A 22,064-nucleotide genomic window follows, 5' to 3' on the forward strand; every position below is an offset into this window, starting at 1 on the left:
ATTCATCAAAAGAGCTTCAAACTAAATTTGAAGGGGAGAATGGATAAAACCAGGCTTGCTAGCAATAAGCCTGAGGGTGGCACATCAGTATTTGTGGGACATGATCCTAGCCAGGGTCTTCAGTCTGCCATCCTAGTGAAGGTATGGGATGGAGTACCAATGCAGTACCAAAGACACAAGGTATATTGATGGGCTAGTAATCACAGAAGTGCCAGGGAATGGCCAGGTAGGAGTTAAGCCTTCCTTACCTTCCCAAGAAGGTGACAAGATAGTAGCTGAATTGAAGTGAATCTACATGAATGTATGCATGCAGCACAGGCAACAAACAGGAGGAGCTGGAAGCCATTGTGAAGCAGGAAAACTATGATATAGTTGCCATCACGGAAACATGGTGGGATGATTTGCACAGCTGGATTGCTTCAATGAACGGCTATAAACTCTTTGTAAAGGATGGACCAGGAAGGAGTAGGAGTGCAGCGGCCCTGTGTGTTAGGGAGTATTTTGATTCTCTTGAGCTTAATGATGGTGACAGTAGCATTGAGCGTTTATGGGGAAGATCAACAAGATGGATAACATGGTAGGAGTCTGTTACAGGCCACCCAGCCAGGATCAAGAGACACGTGTATTCTATAAGCAGCTGAGAGAAGTCTCCGTCACTACCACTTCTTGTGGGGGTCTTCAACTTACCTGGTGTCTGTTGGTAATGCAATACAGCAGAAAGAAAACAGTATAGGAAGTTCCTGGAGAGTGTGTAAGCTAAGTTCTTAACACAGCTGGGGAGTGAGCCAGCCAGAGAAGACACCCTGCTAAACCTGCTGTTTGTGAACAGAGAGGGACTCTGGGTGCTGTGAAGTTGGAGGATGTCTTGGGCATAGTGATGGTGAAATGGTAGTTTTCAGTTCTTGGGGTGGTAAGGATGGGAGGTCAGTAGACCTGCCATCTTGGACTTCTGGAGCACAGACTTTGGCCTGTTGAGGAGATTCATTGACAGACTCCCTTGGGAGGTAGTCCTGAAGGGCAAAGGAGTCCAGAAAGACTGGTCCCAGTTGGCTGGAAGTTAGCAGATGTGGGACTCTTTACAAGAAGGGCCAGAAGGAGTCTGACCTCAGGACTGTGAAGGTCTATAGAACATATCACCTTGAGTGCCGTTATGCAGTACATACCAGACAACCAGGGTAGGCCCTCAGCAAGGGTTTATGAAAAGCAGGTCCTGCTTGACTAACCTGATGTGCTTCTGTGGCAAGATGGCCCACTTAGTGGATGAGGGAAAGGCTGTGGATATTGTCTACTGGGGCTTTAGTGAAGCTTTTGACACTGTTTCCCATAGCATTGTCCTGGAGAAGCTGACAACGCGTGGCTTGGATGAGTATAGTCTTTGTTGGCTTACAAACCTGTCTGGAAGGCTGGGCCTCTGAGGTGGCATTGAGTCACAAATGTTGTTCCCCAGAGCTCAGTATGTGAGCTGGCTCTCCTTAGTATCTTTATCAACAGACTGGATGAGAGGATCAAGTACACCACCAGTAACCTTGCATGTAACACCAGGTTATGCTGGACTGTGATCTGCTTAAGGGTAGGTAAGATCTTCAGAGGCATCCAGACATGCTGGATCAGTTGGCCAAGGCTAGTGGTGAGGTTCAACAATGCAAAGTCCCAGGTCCTGTACTTGGGTCATAATAACTGTTTGCAACGCTTGGGGAAGAGTGGCTGGAAGGCTGCCCAACGGAAACGTATCTGGCATAGTGGTTGGCAGATAACTGAGTGTGAGCCAGCAGTGTGCCCAGGTGGCCATGGACAACAACATCCTGGCCTGGATCAGAAACAGTATGTACAGCAAGAGTAGGAATGTGATTGTTCCCCTGTGCTCAGCATTGGTGAGGCTGTACCTCGAATACTGCTCTGGGCTTTTTGCTACAAGAAATTCATTTAGCTGCCAGACTGTTCGAAGAAGACTAGTGAAGCTGATGAGGGGTCTAGAGTACAAGTCTTGTTGAGGAGTAGCTGAAGGAATTGGAGTTGTTCAGCTTGGAGGAAAGGGAGGGAAGACCTAATCTATCACTCTTCAACTACCTGAAATCAGGCTGCAGCAGGGTGAGTGCTGATCTCTTCTCCCAAGTAACAAACAATAGGACTAGAAGAAACAGCCTCAAGTTGTGCCCGGGGAGGTTTATATTGTATATTTGGAAAAAATTCTTTGGTGGAATAGGTTGCTCAGGGATGTGGTTGAGTTGCCGTACCTGGAGGTATTTTAGTCATGGTGCTCAGGGACATGGTTTAGTGGTGACTTGGTAGTGCTAGGTTAACAATTGGACTTGATGATCTGAAAGCTCTTTGCCAACTGACACAATTATAGGATTATAAGATACTATGACCTTTGCTGGCTACCAGGTGCCTACCAAGCCACTCTATCACTCTTCTTCCTTCAACAGGGTAGGGGGAGGAAATGTGACAAAAAGTTTGTCTGTTGAGATAAGGACAAGGAGATCACATAACAGCTATTGTCATGGGCAAGACAGACACTATTTGGGGAAATTAATTTAGTGTATTGGCAATGAAACAGAATAGGATAATAATAATAAATAAACAAAAACCTTTCCCTCACTCCTTTTTCCCTGGCTCAGCTTCACTCTCAACTCTTCTACTTCATTCCCGTAAATACTACAGGGGAGATGGAGAATGGGAACTGTGGGCAGTTCATAGCACTTTGTTTATGCAGCTCCTTTCTCCTCATGCTCTTCCTCCGTCCCACTGTGGGGTCCCTCCCATGGGAGATGACATGTGGCCTAAGGCTTCAGCAATTTACAACTCACATTAAATAAAGCTCAGCAAATAGCATACTAAATAACACAATATTATAACTTATGAATCACTCAATTTGAATTTATTTAAGCTAAACAATTAATAATCTCTTAGCGCACGTAGAGTATCATGTAACAGAATGAGCATCGCTTACAGTTCTTGAACAGGTAGCTGTTGAAATCCACAGTGTGAATGTCACAAAGTGGTTGGTAGTTCTTTTGTTACAATGGCATCTCCAAAAGTATTTTCCTGAGTGGTTTGCGATTTAAAAATATTTTACAGCTGTTTAATGCATTATATATTGTTTTTACACTTAACAGTTGAGCAGCATTTTTGCTCTATTTTTTCCTTTAGTTTTCACTAGAATGCAGTACAGGCAGTGTATATTTGTTTTTCTGATAGCTGTAGTGGCACAGAAGAAACACCAGTGAAATCCATCTGTTTATATGGGAGTTGTATGTGTTCTTATTGGTATTTGGAACGTGGCTGTTAAAACTTTGAACCCCTTTTACATGGCTCTTCAGACCACTGCTGCTATGTTGAGCTGATTTTGTGGTGGCAGTTACTGGAATGCTTATCTTTATGCTCTAAGTATATCTGGGAAGCACCACGGTTGGATGCCTGAGGTGATGAAATGTGTGGAATGAGGACAGAAAAACTCTCTGTTAACACTCAGTGAGGAGTTCTGGATTATTCTTTTAGAATATACTTGTGGAATTCTTATATAATATACTTATGGAAGTGGAGAAATACTGTGTTAAAAAAAGTCTGTAGTACGCTGCTGGAGTGAACACTGGACGGGAATTGCTTAGCAGGCTACTGAAAGCTATGATTTGTGTACAGCCCTGTTTGTATGTTAATGTTGAGCTTGTCTGTGTGTCATTTTTTATATTATTTTATACACCTTCCACTAGTAAGTGTAAGGTACTAAGTAAATGTGCAGATGAGTTTCTTTTAACATGAGAATGTAAAATTAGTGGATTTACTGTTTAAGCAGGTGTTTTTTTCCTTTTAATCAAGTTTTATCATTTGTTGGTCATGAATAGGAGGTTTTAGGACAGGTGTAATGAGCAGGCCACACATTTGTTTGGAAGTCTTTTATTAGCTAAATTGTGGTTTTTCAAAATGAGGGGATATAATATTTTGTTATCTTAAAGCTGTAGAACGGAAGCCTTGTGTTAACATCAGAGGTTTGAAGGGAACATAGTCTAATTAATTTTTATCTGGACGGGTCATTGCACGGTAGACTATTGTTGCCCAATTAGTGTTGATACTATCTCTTTGGAAATGGGTCAGTGTCTATTTCAACACAAAGCTCTGGGTTTTGTCTTGCTTGCATTGCAATCTTCCATGGTAGACATGCATGTAATCTTCTAGTCTTCACTGTCTAATGAGTCTAACACCAATACTCTCCAAATTCATGAGTTAGAAAGGTAGAAAACCACTGAATTTCATATAGGTTTGTTAGGGAATTAAGCTTGTCAGGTTATATCTTTGTGTCATTTGGAGACAAATAGGTTGTATTTTCCCTTCAGTTGTTATTTGTATAGTTTCTGCTTCCTTTAGAAATAATGGGTTAGAGAGACTTGGGTTGTGCCAGAGATCCTCAAAATAACCATTCATTAATTGTGCACAAAATTCACAACTTCTGCTGCTCTCACAAAGTGCACTACAGAGACAGATAAAAAAAGCTTAACACCTCTCATTTGGTGACCTTATGCTTATCTGCTCAAGTGGTTAGTTTTCCTTTATGAAAAAATGTTAGGTTTTAAAAAGCTGTTGATGTACTTGTTTCCAGTTTACAGAATTTGGGTAGAGGGAGGGGAGAAGCTGGTGCAAGATCTGTTAAACTTAATTTTCAAGCTTATGGGTATTTTTGGTTTAAATACAATATTAAAATTCTCTCTTAGTTGCCAGTATATATTGATAATAATCTCTGCTTTTTTGAAGCTTGCTAGAAATAGGACTTGGAAAACTTGCTTTCTTCACCATGTCATAAACAGGAATGGTTTATTTCAGTACCTAATTACTCACTCTCATGTAAGCAAGATGAATTAGGTGTTTGAAGTTTCGTTTTATTCTTGTCACTTGAAGGACAAAATGGCTGAAGTTTCACATTCTAAGAGAAAGTAATTTTTCATCAGTGGAATTGAAGGAGAGCAAATACATAAAAAATATATTTAAGAAATTTCTCTGTCATTCCAGGATCATTATATGTCAGTTGTTTGTTCTTCAGCTTCAGGATCTGGAACAGCTGTATTGTTTACCCAAACTTATCCTATTGCTCTTTGACTCAGGGCAGATTTTTTTCTGAGTAACTTTTACCCTGTTTACCATGCTTTTTCACAGGAAGCTAAATCATTGCTCACCTTTGGGAATTTACTGTTGCTTCACTTAGTTCATAGAACAGCCAAAATAATTTTGGCAGATACTTAAAAACACATTCAGTTCTGCTGAAGCATCATTGTTGAATGGCAATTGCATAATGATCTGACTAATAAACAACCTGAAACATGTAACTGAACTTCTAAACAAGTAGCTGCTTATCAATATTCTAAGTACTAATAGTGGATTATAGTTAATGGTATAAACTCATGCACAACATAGAGCAGGAACAGTTACTCAGTTGAAACAGCAGAATACTGAGCTTTGAGCCTGTTTCTGTATAGCAGCTATTTGGCCTAAATTTTATTTTCATGACTGGTTAGTAGAACGCAATATATGGTCACTTCATTGGTATATTAGTGCTTAGAAGTACTTTTGACCAAAAGCAATGGTAGTGTACATCTCCGTAAATACTAATTTTTCAGTATGAAAATAAAACAGGTTTTCGTTGAAAATAAATAAACAAATGTCAAGCTGGCATGTGTTCTGCTTTTGCACTGAGGATTCACTGTTTTTGAAAGAATAGATTTAAGAATAGTATTTAAGAATACTATTAGATCTATTTCTTGTGCTTTTCTCTGAGGTATGTAAATTTCCAAACACCTTTTATAAATCAGAAAGGTTTATTTTTGTATGTCCTTATAAAATGTGGGGTTTTTTTTTGTTGTTTACATATTTCTTTTTAGGTTAATCAGTTATGATATGATCTCAGGGAAGCAGTAACCTATTGTGGGCTTCTTGGAGCAGAAAACCAATAATGAGCAGATGATACCAGTTAAACAGTGTCTGGCAGACGTCATCACAGTGGCAGTACTACACAAATAACATCCCCGAGCAGGGGACTTGTGTTTGCAAGACAGAAGGAAACATGCCCAGTATCTCAGCTTCCAAACTGGCTGCAATTTCTGCATAGATTTTTCCCAATCTTGTAACCATGTCTGTTAATGCAACAGAGAGTGATCCTCCTAGATTCTTTGTGGGTGGAGAAGATGGAGAAGAATTATTTGATTCAGCCAGATCTACAGATTACGAACACTTCTATGATCATGGAGAAGAAGAGGAGGAAGAATATGACTCTGTATGTACCATAGGAGCATGTGTGTAGTGTTCTGTGTGTTTTCTAGTATTATTTTCCCTTAAAATAGCATTAGATCACAGAATTATAATACTGAAATTACGTTCTGTGTTGGGAAATTGTTCATATTCAGACAATGATATGTCAGTTATATTTGTAAATGCAGTGCACTTGAAAAGTGAGTATACCTTGAACTTCAAAGTGGATGTGCTTGACCTTAATACAGAGCAGGTGATGTTGATATGTCAGCTTTGCAGACTTGATTTGGATTCTGAGAATGAGCTTGATGGCTTATGCCTTTGTTTTATTTATTAGGATAATTAGTAGCAAAAAATATCAAGAGTTTTTCTGTGTATTGTCAGCTGCTGCAGAGTTCACTTTTGATTTATGAGTTTGATCAGACTTAACGTTTCTTTTTTTCCCCCTATTGTTATTTTCATGAAGATCTGACATGTTATCATTCCTCTTCCTTGTCTTGGTGTATAAAAGGTGCATATTAAATTAATCTTGAGTTACAGTGTAGTTTATTATCCACTCAGAGTGTTCTGGATTATATTTTAGCGTTGTGATTATCTATTTTTAATTTTAAGGCAAACTTTTAATTGTATTATACATGAGTCATCTTGTTGTTCCAATTTTTTTAGCTGTATTTTGCTGTAATGGTTTATTTTCAGGAATAGTCAGATTAAATATGCTGATTTTAAGCTTGTCTAAAAAATTTAAATACAAAGAAGTGTTAATAAAAGACTTCATCATGATTAACTTGGAAATGCAGAGAAGTGGTGCAGAACTAGCAGCTTAGACAGCTCAATTCATTCAGTGTATTTTAGCAAGGGAAGGCTGAAATAAAGGATTGCTGTGCAGGGATTTTTTGGTTCTTTTTAAATAGAGCAGGACATGGGCTGTTGCACTTAGGAAATTCTTTAAGGCTTAGAACATGAAAGAATATATAGAAGAACATTATATTTTCTGGTTTACTAGTTTTCCTTTTCTTAATTGGTTTATAATATTAATAGGATGAGATGCTTTGTGACTAGTAAGTAGATACAGAAAAATTAGAGAGTTTAAAAAGTAGATAATTTCAGAGTAAATGATAGGTATGATTTAATTCAGAATTGACATTTCTGACTTAGATTTTGGTCTTAAAAATTTGGTCCTAAAACAATAGTCACAGAATTATTGTAAAGCTATTGAATGGTTTAGCTTTCTGGGACACTTTTCATATGGATGCAGTGCAGCACACTGTTAGTGGTGCATTTTGTTACCTGCTAGCAATATAACTGTTTGAACACTTAATCAAAGGTAGTGCAAAATTCTAATAGAAAATGTCTTCTGATGGTAAACCCCTGTTCTGTTCTGAGAAAAACTTAATAATTGCTTTCCTCCCCCTCTTCAGCCACCAGAAAGACAAATCGCAGTTGGGATTTGTTCAATGGCTAAGAAATCTAAGTCAAAACCAATGAAAGAAATTCTTGAACGCCTCTCCATGTTTAAGTACATAACTGTGGTAATATTTGAAGAGGATATTGTTTTGAATGAGCCAGTAGAAAACTGGCCTTTATGTGACTGTCTCATTTCTTTTCATTCTAAAGGTAAATCTCATAATACTATAAATATTTTTGACATCTGAGTATTTTAACTGACTTGGGGATATATTTTTTTTGTGTGTCTTGTTTTATTGACTTCCCTGGGAAGCAATTAATTTTTCTGGGTTAATACAATACAACTTACTTTTGGAATATTTTCATTACTTGAGAAAGGCCTATCTGACATTGTATTTAAAATACCTATTCCACTGATAAATGTGTAGCCAGTGGAAATGGTGATTTAATAATTAATTGATGCAGTATCTGTGAAGGCATGCTGCTTTTTCGATCAAATGTTGGGAGTCTGGACACTTGTTGATGTATCTTTGCTAAGGTGCTTTATGGGGCTGGGCAGTTAACTAAAGATGAATAGGCTGAAGTTAAAAATCATATTTTCAAGCAGAGGCAATAAAAGCAATAGTGCTGGCCTTACAGAAGTATAGGGCACATGAAGCAAGGAGGAGTGTGTTGAAAACAGGACCACTACTTTAGGCAGCCTATGCTGACCTTAGCTTGTAGATTCATGATCTTAAGCTGATGTTGTGTATGTCAGTATTTGAGGGAGCATCCCCCTACTTAAACATTATCTCTGGTTGTGCTCTAAAGCCTGGATATGAAGATTCCAAGCTGTTTACTGGTGTTGTCTTGCAGTTTTAATTTAATTGCCTTAATTATTTTAGGATTTCCACTGGACAAAGCAGTTGCCTATGCAAAACTCAGGAATCCATTCATAATCAATGACTTGAATATGCAGTATCACATACAAGACAGGTAAGTAACACTAAGTACCTGTAAACAGCAAACTACTTTTAAGGTGGAGACTGAGAATCTGTTGTCCCTGCATAGACTACTGTGCAATATACAGAACTTTTTCTAAATAAAATTACAGTACATCTTATGTTTTGTTAATGTATGCATAGGTGTCTGGGATATGTCTTTAGGTGTGGGTTTTTTCATTTACATCTTTTGTATTGAGACATTTGAAGATTTGGCAAGGTAGAAATTTGGTAGCACATTTCTTCAAAGCTTAGCAAATAAAAAAAATAACTTAAAATGTGTATAGCATAGTTATGTATAGCAACTGTAAAACCTCCTATAATTAAAGAACTTATGACTTATAAAAGACTATGCATTTTCCTGTTAAGTGAATACTTACAGGAGTTGTTGGTATTCAAAGATTACATGGTTATTCAGAAAGAATTTTCTTTTGGAGCCTCATTCATGTATAGCAAATATTAACAAAACAATAGCAAGCAAAGTACATAAACATTGGAGCCTTCTGAATATAGAAAAGACTTTGGTTGCTGTCCTGTATAAATTTTTTCAACCATTCATGTTAGTAATCTTTAATAAGATAACGCTTGTCCTTGTTGAACTTCATGAGGTTTGCAGAAACCCATTTCTCAAGCCTGTCAAGGTATCTCTGGATGGCATCCCTTCCCTCCAGCTTGTCAACTATGCCACACCATGCAGCTTGATGTCTTCAACAAACTCGCCAAGGGTGCACTCAATCCCACTTTCCAATACAGATGTTAAACAGCTCTGAACCAAATACCAACCCCTGTGGAATGCCACTCATAACTGGTCTACACTCACATGTCAAGCCATCAACTGCAACTTTTTGAGTGTGACCATCCAGCTAATTCCTTATCCACCACATGATCCAGTTGTCAGATTCCTGCCTCCAAGGATGTTGTACAGGATGGTGTCAAATATTTTGCAAAAGTCCAGTTAGACTGTAGTAACTCCCTTATTACTGGGAGGCCATTTGCATGATGAGTGAGGCATGAACACCATTACTGCTCCACAGTGGAATTCCAGAAATGCAGAGAGTAGAGAATCTCAGAACTCCTTTATTACAGCATTGCAGAATCCCCAGCATCACAGAGTTTAGAGTGTCAGAGAGTCAGAAGTGTAAGTCCCAAATATATCCCTAGCAGTATCTTTATCCCCAATCTACCTCTGTTGCTGAAAGTAGCTGTTTAAATACCCTTTCTTATCTTTTCATTCAACCAACAAAACCCACCCCTGTATATAAGCCAAAATCATCCCCCAGTAAATGGTACCAGCATGTCAGGAGGCTGGCTTCTGCAGGATGTTTTCCTCAGGCATACTGTTTTTATTCTTTGCAGCGTCTGACTTGCTCGCTAGAGGATCATGTGCTCTGCATGCATCCCACCAACTACCTTTGTTTGCAGAACAGCATCTGCAACATTAGATGACATTATTGGCTGTTCTCTTACCCACCAATGATGTAACCTCATTGTAGGTGGCCACCGATTTTGTCAAGCATGCTTTGCTCTTAGTGAACACTGACATGATGGCTGTGACTAGTCATCTCTTTATTTTCTATGTACCCTAGCATGGCTTCCAGGAGGATCCACTCCATGATCTTGCTTCTTGGTCTTTCTTTTTCTCCATTCAAAAAAATTAGTTACTACTCCCTTTTTCCTGTCAATGGGAACTTCACCAGACTGACATGACTTCTCAGATATGATGGATAGTGGCTTAGCAGCTTCATCTGCTGGTTACCTCAGGACCCACAGGTGCATCTCATCAGGTCCCATGGAGTTGTGCCCCCTTCAGGTTCCTTAGATGGTCTCAAACCTGATCTTCTCATACAGCTGGCAGTTCTGCATTCTTCCAGTTCCTGCCTTTATATTCTGTTGCTTGGGACTTGTGCCTGAAGCCCTTGCCAATGAAGACTGAGGCCAAAAAATATAATTGCTGAGTACCTCAGTCTTCTCCATATCCCAGGTAACTAGGTCTCCCATTTAGTTTTGGAAATGGCCTAGATCTACCCTAGCCTTACCTTTTGTCATTGGCATATCTGTAGACGTTTTTCTTGTTGCTCTTGATGTCCCTGGCCAGATATAATTTTCAGGGCTTTGGCTTTCCTAACCTGATTTCTGGGGGCTGCTGCTGGCAGTTTGTGTTCCTCCCAGGTTATCTGTCATTGCTTCTGCCCTATGCAGGCTTCCTTTTTGTGTTTGTTTCAGGATCTTCTTTTTCATCCATGCATACCTTCTGGCATTTTTCCCTGACTTCCTTCTTGTTGGGATGCATTGCTCCTAAGCTTTGAGGAGGTGATTCTTGAATATTTATCAGCTTTCTTAAGCCCCTCTTCCTCCAGGACTTCATCCCATGGTACTCTTATCAAGTAGGCCCCTGAAGAGTCCAAAGTCTGATCTCATGAAGTGCAGCGATTACTGTGCCCCCTCCTTATTGCCCTAAGAATCTTGAACTGCTCCATTTCATGATCACTGCAACCAATGCTCCCCTTGAACTTTGTTCCCTGCCAGCCACTATTTGTTGGTAAATACAAAGTTCAGCACAGCACCTCTCCTCATCAGCACTTCTATCACTTGGTGAAGGAAGGCATCAAGGCATTCCAGGAACCTCTTGGGTTGCTTATGTCCTGCTGTATTGTCCCTCCAACAGATATCAGAGTGGCTGAAGTCCTTGATGATGGGGGGGTGAATGTGAGGCAGTCCTATCTGTCTATGGAGGGCCTCATCTACTTGGTCTTTCTGATTGACTTCCTGTAGCAGGAAATCACTATAAAGTCACCTGTCCCTGCTGTCCTGACCCTAAGCTCTCAGTCAGCTCCCTCCATCCCCAGGCAGAGATACATTCATTCCTGCTGGTCATGGACATACAAGGTGAAATCCTTTGCTCTTCTCCATAGCCTGTCATTCCTGAAAAGCCGGTATCCTTGCATTCCAACACTCCAGTCATAAGAGACATCTTACTGTGTATCACAGTATAACTAAGGTTGGAAGAGACCTCGAGGATCATAGAGTCCAACCTGTCTCCACAGACCTCTTGAACACCTCCATGGATGGTGACTCCACCACCTCCCTGGGCAGCCCATTCCAATGACGAATGACTCGCTCAGTGAAGAACTTTCTCCTCACCTCGAGTCTAAACCTCTCCTGGCGCAGCTTGAGACTGTGTCCCCTTATTCTGGTGCTGGTAGCCTGGGAGAAGAGAACAACCCTTTCCTGGCCACAACCACCTTTGAGGTAGTTGAAGAGGGCAATGAGGTCACCCCTGAGTCTCCTCTTCTCCAGGCTAAACAATCCCAGCTCCCTCAGTCTCTCCTCACAGGGCTGTGCTCAAGGCCTCTCCCCAGCCTTGTTGCCCTTCTCTGGACATGTTCAAGTGTCTCGATGTCCTTCTTAAACTGAGGGGCCCAGAACTGGACACAGTACTCAAGGTGTGGCCTAACCAACGCAGAGTACAGGGGCACAATGACCTCCCTGCTCCTGCTGGCCACACTATTCCTAATGCAGACCAGGATGCCATTGGCCTTCTTGGCCACCTGGGCACACTGCTGGTTCATGTTTAGGCAGCTGTCAATCAGCACCCCAGGTCCATTTCTGTTTGGCTGCTCTCCAGCCACTCTGACCCTAGCCTGTAGCTCTGCATGGGGTTGCCATGGCCAAAGTGCAGCACCTGGCACTTGGACTTGTTAAATGCCATGCCATTGGACTCTGCCCATCTGTTCAGTTGGTCGAGGTCCCTCTGCAGAGCCTTTCTACCCTCTAACTGACCAACATCTGCTCCTAACTTGGTGTCATCTGCAAATTTCCTGATGACTGACTCAACCCCCTCATCCAGATCATCAATGAAGATGTTAAAGAGGATGGGGCCCAGTACTGATCTCTGGGGGACGCCACTAGTGACTGGCCGCCAGCTGGATGTGGCACCATTCACCACCACTCTCTGGGCTCGGCCCTCCAGCCAGTTCCTAACCCACCACAGAGTGTTGCGGTCCAAGCCACAAGCTGACAGCTTAGCCAGCAGTTTGCTGTGGGGGATGGTGTCAAAGGCCTTGCTGAAGTCCAGGTAGACTACATCCACAGGCCTCCCCACGTCCACCAGACGGGTCACCTGATCATAGAAGGAGATCAGGTTGGAGAGGCAGGACCTGCCCTTCCTAAATCCATGTTGGCTGGACCTGAGCCCTTGGCCATCCTTCAGGTGCGCAGTTATTGCCGCCAGGATAATCTGCTCCATCACTTTCCCTGGCACTGAGGTCAGGCTGGCTGGCCTGTAGCTTCCAGGTTCCTCCATCCGACTCTTCTTGTGGATGGGGACCACATTGGCCAGTTTTCAGTCATCTCGGACCTCACTGGTGAACCAGGACCGGAGGAAAATGATGGAGGGCGGCCTGGCCAGCTCATCTGCCAGCTCTCTCAGCACCCTAGGATGGATCCCATCCTGTCCCATGGACTTGTGAGTGTCCAAGTGGATCAGCAGGTCCTGAATTCCTCATGGATTTCCGGGGCATCACACTGCTCCCTGACCCCATTGCCCAGCTCAGGAGGCCACTCGTCCTGAACTCCCGCCTTGCTGTTAAACATTGAGGCAAAGAAGGTGTTCAGGACCTCAGCCTTTTCCTCATCTTCAGTCACAGTGTTCCCCTCCAGGTCCGATAAGGAGTGGAGGTTCTTCTTGCCCTTCTTCTTAGTGTTGATATATTTGTAAAAATGCTTTTTATTGTCTTTCACAGACGTGTTCAGCTTCAGTTCCAACTGGGCCTTTGCCTCTCTAATTTTATTCCTCCATAATCTAACAACTTCCTTGAACATACCTCGAGAAGCCTTCCCCTCTTTCCAAAGGTGATACAGCCTCTTTTTTCCCTCTTAAATCCTCCAGGAGCTGCTTGCCCATCCAGGCCGGTCGCCTTCCCCGCCGGCTCATCTTTCGGCACATGGGAACTGCCAGTTCCTGTGCCTTCAAGAGCTCCTGTTTGAAGTAGGTCCAACCCTCCTGGACCCCTTGGTTGATGAGGGTTGCTACCCAGGGAACTTTACAAATAAGTTTCTTAAAGAGGCTGAAGTTTGCCCTCTGGAAGCTCAAGGTGAAGGTTCTGTTGGTGCTCCTCCCTATCTCTCTGCATATTGAAAACTTCACTATCTCGTGGTCATTACACCCTAGGCAGCCTCCCACCGTCACAGTATCACAGTAACTAAGGTTGGAAGAGACCCCAAGGATCATCAAGTCCAACCTGTTCCAACAGACCTCACAACTAGATCATAGCACCAAGTGCCACGTCCAATCTCCCCTTGAACACCTCCAGGGATGGCGACTCCACCACCTCCCTGGGCAGCCCATTCCAATGACAAATGACTCGCTCAGTGAAGAACTTTCTCCTCACCTCGAGTCTAAACCTCCCCTGGCACAACTTGAGACTGTGTCCCCTTGTTCTGGTGCTGGTTGCCTGGCAGAAGAGACCAACCCGCTCCTGTCTACAACCACCTTTCAGGTAGTTGTAGAGGGCGATGAGGTCGCCTCTGATCCTTCTCTTCTCCAGGCTAAACAATCCCAGCTCCCTCAGCCTCTCCTCATAGGGCTTGTGCTCAAGGCCTCTCCCCAGCCTTGTTGCCCTTCTCTGGACACGTTCAAGTGTCTCGATGTCCTTCCTAAACTGAGGGGCCCAGAACTGGACACAGTACTCAAGGTGTGGCCTAACCAATGCAGAGTACAGGGGCACAATGACCTCCCTGCTCCTGCTGGCCACACTATTCCTAATACAGGCCAGGATGCCATTGGCCTTCTTGGCCACCTGGGCACACTGCTGGCTCATGTTTAGGCGGGTGTCAATCAGCACCCCCAGGTCCCTCTCTGTTTGGCAGCTCTCCAGCCACTCTGACCCCACCCTGTAGCTCTGCATGGGGTTGCCGTGGCCAAAGTGCAGCACCCAGCACTTGGACTTGTTAAATGCCATGCCATTGGACTCTGCCCATCTGTCCAGTCGGTCAAGGTCCCTCTGCAGAGCCTTTCTACCCTCTAACTGACTAACATCTGTTCCCAACTTGGTGTCATCTGCAAACTTGCTGATGACTGACTCAACCCCCTCATCCAGATCATCAATGAAGATGTTAAAGAGGATGGGGCCCAGCACTGATCCCTGGGGGACGCCACTGGTGACTGGCCGCCAGCCGGATGTGGCACCATTCACCACCACTCTCTGGGCTCGGCCCTCCAGCCAGTTCCTAACCCAGCACAGAATGTTGTGGTCCAAACCACAAGCTGACAGCTTAGCCAGCAGTTTACTGTGGGGGACGGTGTCAAAGGCCTTGCTGAAGTCCAGATAGACTACATCCACAGGCCTCCCCACATCCACCAGACGGGTCACCTGATCATAGAAGGAGATCAGGTTGGAGAGGCAGGACCTGCCCTTCCTAAATCCATGTTGGCTGGACCTGAGCCCTTGGCCATCCTTCAGGTGCGCAGTTATTGCCGCCAGGATAATCTGCTCCATCACTTTCCCTGGCACTGAGGTCAGGCTGACTGGCCTGTAGTTTCCAGGTTCCTCCATCCGTCCCTTCTTGTGGATGGGGACCACATTGGCCAGTTTCCAGTCATCTGGGACCTCTCCAGTGAGCCAGGACTGGTGGAAATTGATGGAGAGCGGCTTGGCCAGCTCATCTGCCAGCTCTCTCAGCACCCTAGGATGGATCCCATCCGGTCCCACGGACTTATGGGTGTCCAAGTGGCTCAGCAGGTCCCGGACTAATTCCTCATGGATTTCTGGGGCATTACACTGCTCCCCGACCCTATTACCCAGCTCAGGAGGCCACTCATCCTGGACTCCTACCTTGCTGTTAAACATTGAGGCAAAGAAGGTGTTCAGGACCTCAGCCTTTTCCTCATCTTTGGTCACCATGTTCCACTCCAGGTCCAGTAAGGAGTGGAGGTTCTTCTTGCCCTTCTTTTTAGCATTGATATATTTGTAAAATTGCTTTTTATTATCTTTCACAGAGGTGGCCAGTTTCAGTTCCAACTGGGCCTTTGCCTCTCTAATTTTATTCCTACATAGTCTAACCACTTCCTTAAACATACCTCGAGAAGCCTTCCCCTCCTTCCAAAGGTGATACAGCCTCTTTTTTTCCCTTAAATCCTTCAGGAGCTGCTTGCTCATCCTGGCCGGTCGCCTTCCCCGCCGGCTCATCTTTCGGCACATGGGGACCGCCAGTTCCTGTGCCTTCAAGAGCTCCTGTTTGAAGTAGGTCCAACCCTCCTGGACCCCTTGGTTCTTGAGGGTTGGTACCCAGGGAACTTTACAAATAAGTTTCTTAAAGAGGCTAAAGTTTGCCCTCCGGAAGTCCAAGGTGAAGGTTCTGTTGGTTCTCCTCCCTATCTCCCTGCATATTGAAAACTTCACTATCTCATGGTCACTGCACCCTAGGCAGCCTCCCACGGTCACACCTCCTACTAGCCCTTCCCTATTGGAGAGCAGCAAGTCAAGCAGAGCCTGTCCCCTGGTAGGCTCACTCAACAGCTGCGTCAGGAAGCAATCCTCCATCCGCTCCAGGAATCTTCTGGACTGCCTTCTCTCTGCTGAATTAAGTTCCCAGCAGATATCCGGCAGGTTGAAGTCCCCCACGAGGACAAGATCTGATGATCTTGAAACAGCCTCCAGTTGTTTATAGAATAATTCATCAGCCTCCTCATCCTGGTTGGGTGGTCTATAACAGACTCCAACCAGGATGTCAGATTTGTTGGGCTGCCCTCTGATTTTAACCCACAGGCTCTCAATTCCCTCATCTTCCACCTCGAGTTCTGAGGCAGAAAGTGTCTCCCTAATATACAAAGCCACCCCTCCTCCTCTCCTCCCTCGCCTATCCCTCCTAAAGAGCCTGTAGCCCCCCAGTGTAGCACTCCAATCGTGCCTGTTGTCCCACCATGTTTCTGAGATGGCAACTATATCATAGTTGCCCTGGTGGATTAGGACCTCCAGCTCATCTTGCTTATTGCCTAGGCTGCGTGCATTGGTGTACATGCACTGCAGCTGGGCTCCTGAGCTCTCAATTGACCCTACCTTGTGCCCTACTCTTACCTCTGCAGAGGGACCGATGTCTTCCCCCACCCCCTTCAGACCTAGTTTAAAGCCCTCCTAATGAGCCCTGCCAACTCTAGTGCTAGGACTCTCACATCTCACACCAGCCCTTCTCTATTGGAGAACAGCAGGTCAAGCAGGGCCTGACCCCTGGTAGGCTCACTTAACAGCTGTGTCAGGAAGCAGTCCTCCATGCACTCCAGGAATCTTCTGGACTGCCTCCTCTCTGCTGAATTAAGTTTCCAGGAGATACCTGGCAGGTTGAAGTCGCCAACAAGGACAAGATCTGATGATCTTGAGACAGCCTCCAGATGTTTGTAGAATAATTCATCAGCCTCCTCATCCTGGTTGGGTGGTTTATAACAGACTCCCACCAGGATGTCAGATTTAGTAGGCTGTCCCCTGATTTTAACCCACAGGCTCTCAATTCCCGCATCTTCCACCTCAAGTTCTGTGGCAGAAAGTGATTCCCTAATATACAGAGCCACCCCTCCTCCTCTTCTCCCTCGCCTATCCCTCCTAAAGAGCCTGTAACCCCCCAGTGCAGCACTCCAATCGTGCATGTTATCCCACCAAATTTCTGAGATGGTGACTATATCATAGTCACCCTGGTGGACCAGACCTCCAGCTCCTCTTGCTTATTGCCCAGGCTGCGTGCATTGGTGTACATGCACTGCAGCTGGGCTCTCAAATTCTCAATTGACCCTACCTTGTGCCCTAGTCTTTCCTCTGCAGAGGGACTGATATCCTCACCCACCCCCTTCAGACCTAGTTTAAAGCCCTCCTAATGAGCCCTGCCAACTCAGGACCCAGCAGGTCAGGTGCAGTAAAAGTTGTCCCATGATCGAAGAAACCAAAGTTCCGCTGCTGGCACCACCCCCTGAGCCAATTGTTGATGGTATGGGTTCTCCCGTTCCTCTCAGTGTACACCCCTGCCACTGAGGGAACTGAGCAGAGCACCACTTGAGGTCTTGCCCCATCAATCAATTGTCCTAGGGCCCTGAACTCCTTCTTAATCGCCCTGGTGCCCTTCTTGTCAATCTCATCACTCCCAGCCTGTATTACCAGCAGAGCATAATAGTCAGAGGGCTGGATCAGCTTTGGGATTCTCCTTGCAATGTCCCTTACCCACGCCCCGGATAGGGAGCAGACCTCCCTATGGGATGGGTCGGGACGACATATGGTTCCCTCAGTACCCCCCAGGAGAGAGTCCCCAACAACTATAACCCTTCTCCTTTTCTTCTCCTTTTCTTTATCTCTGTGATGCCAGTAGGATGGCCCTGCAGGCAGGCACATGCCTCTAGCTCATTTCACAGAAATCACAGAAGCATTCGGGTTGGAAAAGGCCCTCAGGATCGTCAAGTCCAACTGATAACCCTACTCTACAAAGTTCACCTCGTGAACTATATCCCCAGGCAGCACATCCAAACAGCCTTTAAACACATCCAGGGTTGGTGACTCAACCATCTGTCTGGGCAGCACATTCCAATGCCTGACTACTCTCTGTGAAAATTTTTTTTGCTAATGTCCAGTCTAAACCTACCCAGTCATAGCTTGAGGCTAATCACTAATTACCTGTGAGAAGAGACCAGCACCAGCCTCTCTACAACGTCTTTTCAGGTAGTTGTAGACAACAATGAGGTCTCCCCTCAGCCTCCTCTTTTTCAAAGTAAACAGCCCCAGCTCCTTCAGTTGCTCCTCATAAGATTATTTTCCAGGCCCTTCACCAGCTTTTTTGCCCACCTCTGCACTTGTTCCAGTACCTCAGCATCTCTCTTGTATGGAGGTGCCCAAAACTGGACACAATACTCAAGATGTGGCCTTACCAGAGTTGAGTACAAGGGGACAATCGCCTTCCTACTCCTGCTGGGCACAGTGTTTCTAATGCAGGCCACAATGCCATTGGCTTTCTTGGCCACCTGGGCACACTGCTTGCTCATATTCAGTTGCCCATCAATTAGAAGCCCCAGGTCCCTTTCTGCCAGACAGCTTTCCAGCCATACTTCCCCAGGTCTGTACTGTTGTTCAGGGTTGTTGTGACCCAAGTTCAAGACCTGGCATTTGGCCTTGCTGAAGTTCATCACATTAACATTGGCCCATTGATCAAATTTGTGTGTTTGCGTAGAAGCATTTAAGTTGTGCCCCCAGTGAATCTTGTTTACTGGCTAGAGTGACTGGAATCCCTTGGTGTGGCGTTTCAACTGCTGTCCTGCTGACCTGTGATCTCTCTTGAGACTCCAGTCATCTATTGCTGGCACTAGCATTGAATTGAGTGGGATAAGTTGGGTTTCCCTTGTTGCAGTGCTAGAATGGAAAGAACAGGACTGGCATAGCAAATGACATTTTTAATTATATTGATGTGATCACTGCAAAGATACAGCTGTGTCTGTGATCTATAAAGGATTATATTAATGACTTACACATATAATCTTACGAGATTTGTAAAAGAAATATTTGCATGTATTTTCTCCTTTCTTAATCTTGGACTGTAAAATACCAATGTTGACAGGATTTGCTATCTTATTATGCAACTTTTTTTCTTCCAGGAGAGAAGTGTATGGTATTCTGAAAGCTGAAGGCATTTTACTTCCTCGCTATGCAGTTCTGAACCGTGATCCAAACAATCCCCAAGGTAAAAACTGATGACTGATGACTAAGATTTATTGATGCAGAAAATGATGTCTCTTCTAGTATTTAAATTATGAATTAACCTGTATTGACTGGGGGGGTCAATAGTTCAAACAGAAAAGGTATTGAGGCTATTTAAGGACTGTTCAGCAATCATAAAAAACTGTCAGTGTGACTTTGGTGCCAGGGATGGTTATTGAGAAGATCATCATGAGTGCCATTATACACCATATACAGGACAACCAGGTGATCAGGCCCAGTCAGCATGGGTTTATGAAGGGCAGGTCCTGCCTGACAAACCTGATCTCCTTCTGTGACGAGATGACCTGCCTGGTGGATGAGGGAAAGGCTGTGGATATTGTTTACCTGGTGTAGTGGTGTGATGTTTTAGCCCACATGCACTAACAAAGTTGAGTCTTAGTTCTGTTCAAGAATGTTAAATTAGTCATATTAAAGATCCAGTTGGGTGTCACTTGGGAGTTAAGCTCAGCTGCCTTCCATCTCTCTGATACCTGTAGAGAAGCTGGAACACAAGGGAGTTCATGTCCTGCCAAATTACCCATCATTGGACTGTTACAGAGGCTGGCAGGTCAAGGGAGGTGATTCTGCCCCTCTACACAGCTCTTGGGAGACTTCAGCTGGAGTAGTGTGTCCACACCTGGACCCCCCAACACAAGAAGGGCATGAATCTGTTGGAGAGGGTCCAGGGGAGGACTGCAAAGATGATCAGAGGGCTAGAGCACTTCTCTTACGAGGATGGGCTGAGGGAGCTGGGTCTGTTCAGCCTAGAAAAGAGCTGGAGGAGGTCCAACTCAAACAGTTCTGTGATTCTATGATTCCATGAAAATGAAGACTTACAGCAACAGAAGGATATTGCAAGGATACCTTAAGACAATAGAATAGGAGATAAGAAAAATAGTACTACAGTATTATTACTTCAGTGTAGCTCTTCAGAGATAGGGAATTTTAGGTAAAACACATAATCTAGGCGGTAAAGGAGTCATTTATGCTACAAAAGCTGCTGCATACAGCCTACTGTAATAATGAGATTCTTGATTTTAGAGGAACCTAATGTTCTCTGCAAGGTTCATCAAGCACAGTGTGAGACAATTCTCCACCTATTAAAAGTACTGTTGCATCTGGCCCCACACCATGTTCACGTCCCATCTACCATCCTGATACTTCAAAGAAAGGTACTGAATAAAGAGACAAACAGCCCTACCCTGTCTTCAAAACATTTCCAAAAAAAGACAACCCATGCAAGCTTACACATCTGTAGGAGACAATTTCCTGTTTGAAATTAAGGGAGTCAGCAGAAATCCTGGAACACAGTGTTAAAGTAGCATGAAACATATGTGGTATAGCAGATGTGTTCAGCATATTATCATCTGACTTTGTGCAGTAAGTAACAAATTAGTGAACCAAAAATCTAATACAGTCTTTTCATTTCATGGTACAGTGTTGTCCCAAATGTAATGATTTAATGAATTCATTGATACATTTCATGAATATATTATTGTATCTCTGTTGTTTGCACTGTTTCTTCAGAATGCAACTTGATTGAAGGAGAAGATCATGTGGAAGTGAATGGAGAAATCTTTCAAAAGCCTTTTGTTGAAAAGCCAGTTAGTGCTGAGGACCACAATGTTTACATTTATTATCCAACATCTGCTGGGGGTGGAAGCCAGAGGCTCTTTCGGAAGGTGAGGGTATTGTAGTTGCAGAGGCCTAACAGAATTGCAGAGTAATTCTACCCTATCCATATGTTTTATCATGTCCTGCTTGTCTATGAGTAGTGGCAGATTAGAGAAATTAATTTCAGGGTAATGCAGATTGAAAGAAGACCCTTGTTTCTCACAGTGGATTGTCAGTCACTGCATATTCCCATAGGTAAAAGAAGCATATGCTGTCAGCGTGCTTTTAGGCTTAGGAAAATCCTTTTTGAGTATGCAAAAGCTGCTTGCTTTTCCTTGGTACAGGAAGTATTTTCTCAGTATACATGTGTTGTTTTCAGCAGTTTTAAAGTATCTCAGACGGTAGCCTAGTGATTTTTTTAACAGACAAATATTAATTTCAGATTGGCAGCAGAAGCAGCGTTTATTCCCCTGAGAGCAGTGTGAGAAAAACTGGCTCCTATATTTATGAGGAATTCATGCCTACAGATGGCACTGATGTGAAGGTATGACAACTGCACATTCCTGCTTGTGTTTAGAACAATCAAATGCCCGAAGAGCTTGTTTCTTTTAAAGATTAAAGTGTATAATTGTGTCAGGGATTAATTTTAATGAAGTTTTTATTTGGTTCATAAAAAAAATAACTTAATTCCTTAGGTAAACACAGTACTGTAATGTAGAGCAGCTTGACTTATGTTGGTATAATCAAGTGCTGGAGTCTTATTACAAAATACATTGTCTTTCCTTTTTTGTGTTGCATTAATGCCAGACAGCATATACTTTCCTAAGTAAACAGAAGTTGCTAGGTATTCTGTCTGAAGGTTACAAAGACATCTGCATCGCTCATATCTAATTATTTGCAATTTTTGTTCATTTATTTGCTTAATAGATGTAAAGATTAGGTAGCGTTGAAAAATGCTAAAACACAGCGATAAGAGATTAGGTATTAAGCCAGCCATGTATAAAGATTGCTTTCTTTCCCTTTGCTTTAGTTCTGGGTGTTTTAAGAGCATTACAAAAAATGTAACAAATGTACAATATGCATGACAGGTAGAATAGAATTAACCAGG

General features: G+C 43.7%; 1 protein-coding gene across 1 annotated transcript in view; it reads left to right on the forward strand.

The window, feature by feature from the left end:
• Positions 1–22,064, forward strand: part of PPIP5K2 (diphosphoinositol pentakisphosphate kinase 2) — a 60,433-nt gene that overhangs the window by 3,099 nt on the left and 35,270 nt on the right. Inside the window, exons 2-7 of the mRNA XM_054178958.1 lie at positions 5,868–6,259; positions 7,653–7,848; positions 8,523–8,613; positions 19,240–19,325; positions 20,870–21,024; positions 21,399–21,500. Coding sequence (XP_054034933.1) covers positions 6,116–6,259; positions 7,653–7,848; positions 8,523–8,613; positions 19,240–19,325; positions 20,870–21,024; positions 21,399–21,500 — 774 coding nt within the window. The 5' untranslated portion in view covers positions 5,868–6,115. The remainder of the gene's footprint in view (positions 1–5,867; positions 6,260–7,652; positions 7,849–8,522; positions 8,614–19,239; positions 19,326–20,869; positions 21,025–21,398; positions 21,501–22,064) is intronic.

This window comes from Dryobates pubescens, chromosome Z, assembly GCF_014839835.1.
Source record: "Dryobates pubescens isolate bDryPub1 chromosome Z, bDryPub1.pri, whole genome shotgun sequence".
Classification (NCBI taxonomy): Eukaryota; Metazoa; Chordata; class Aves; order Piciformes; family Picidae; genus Dryobates; species Dryobates pubescens.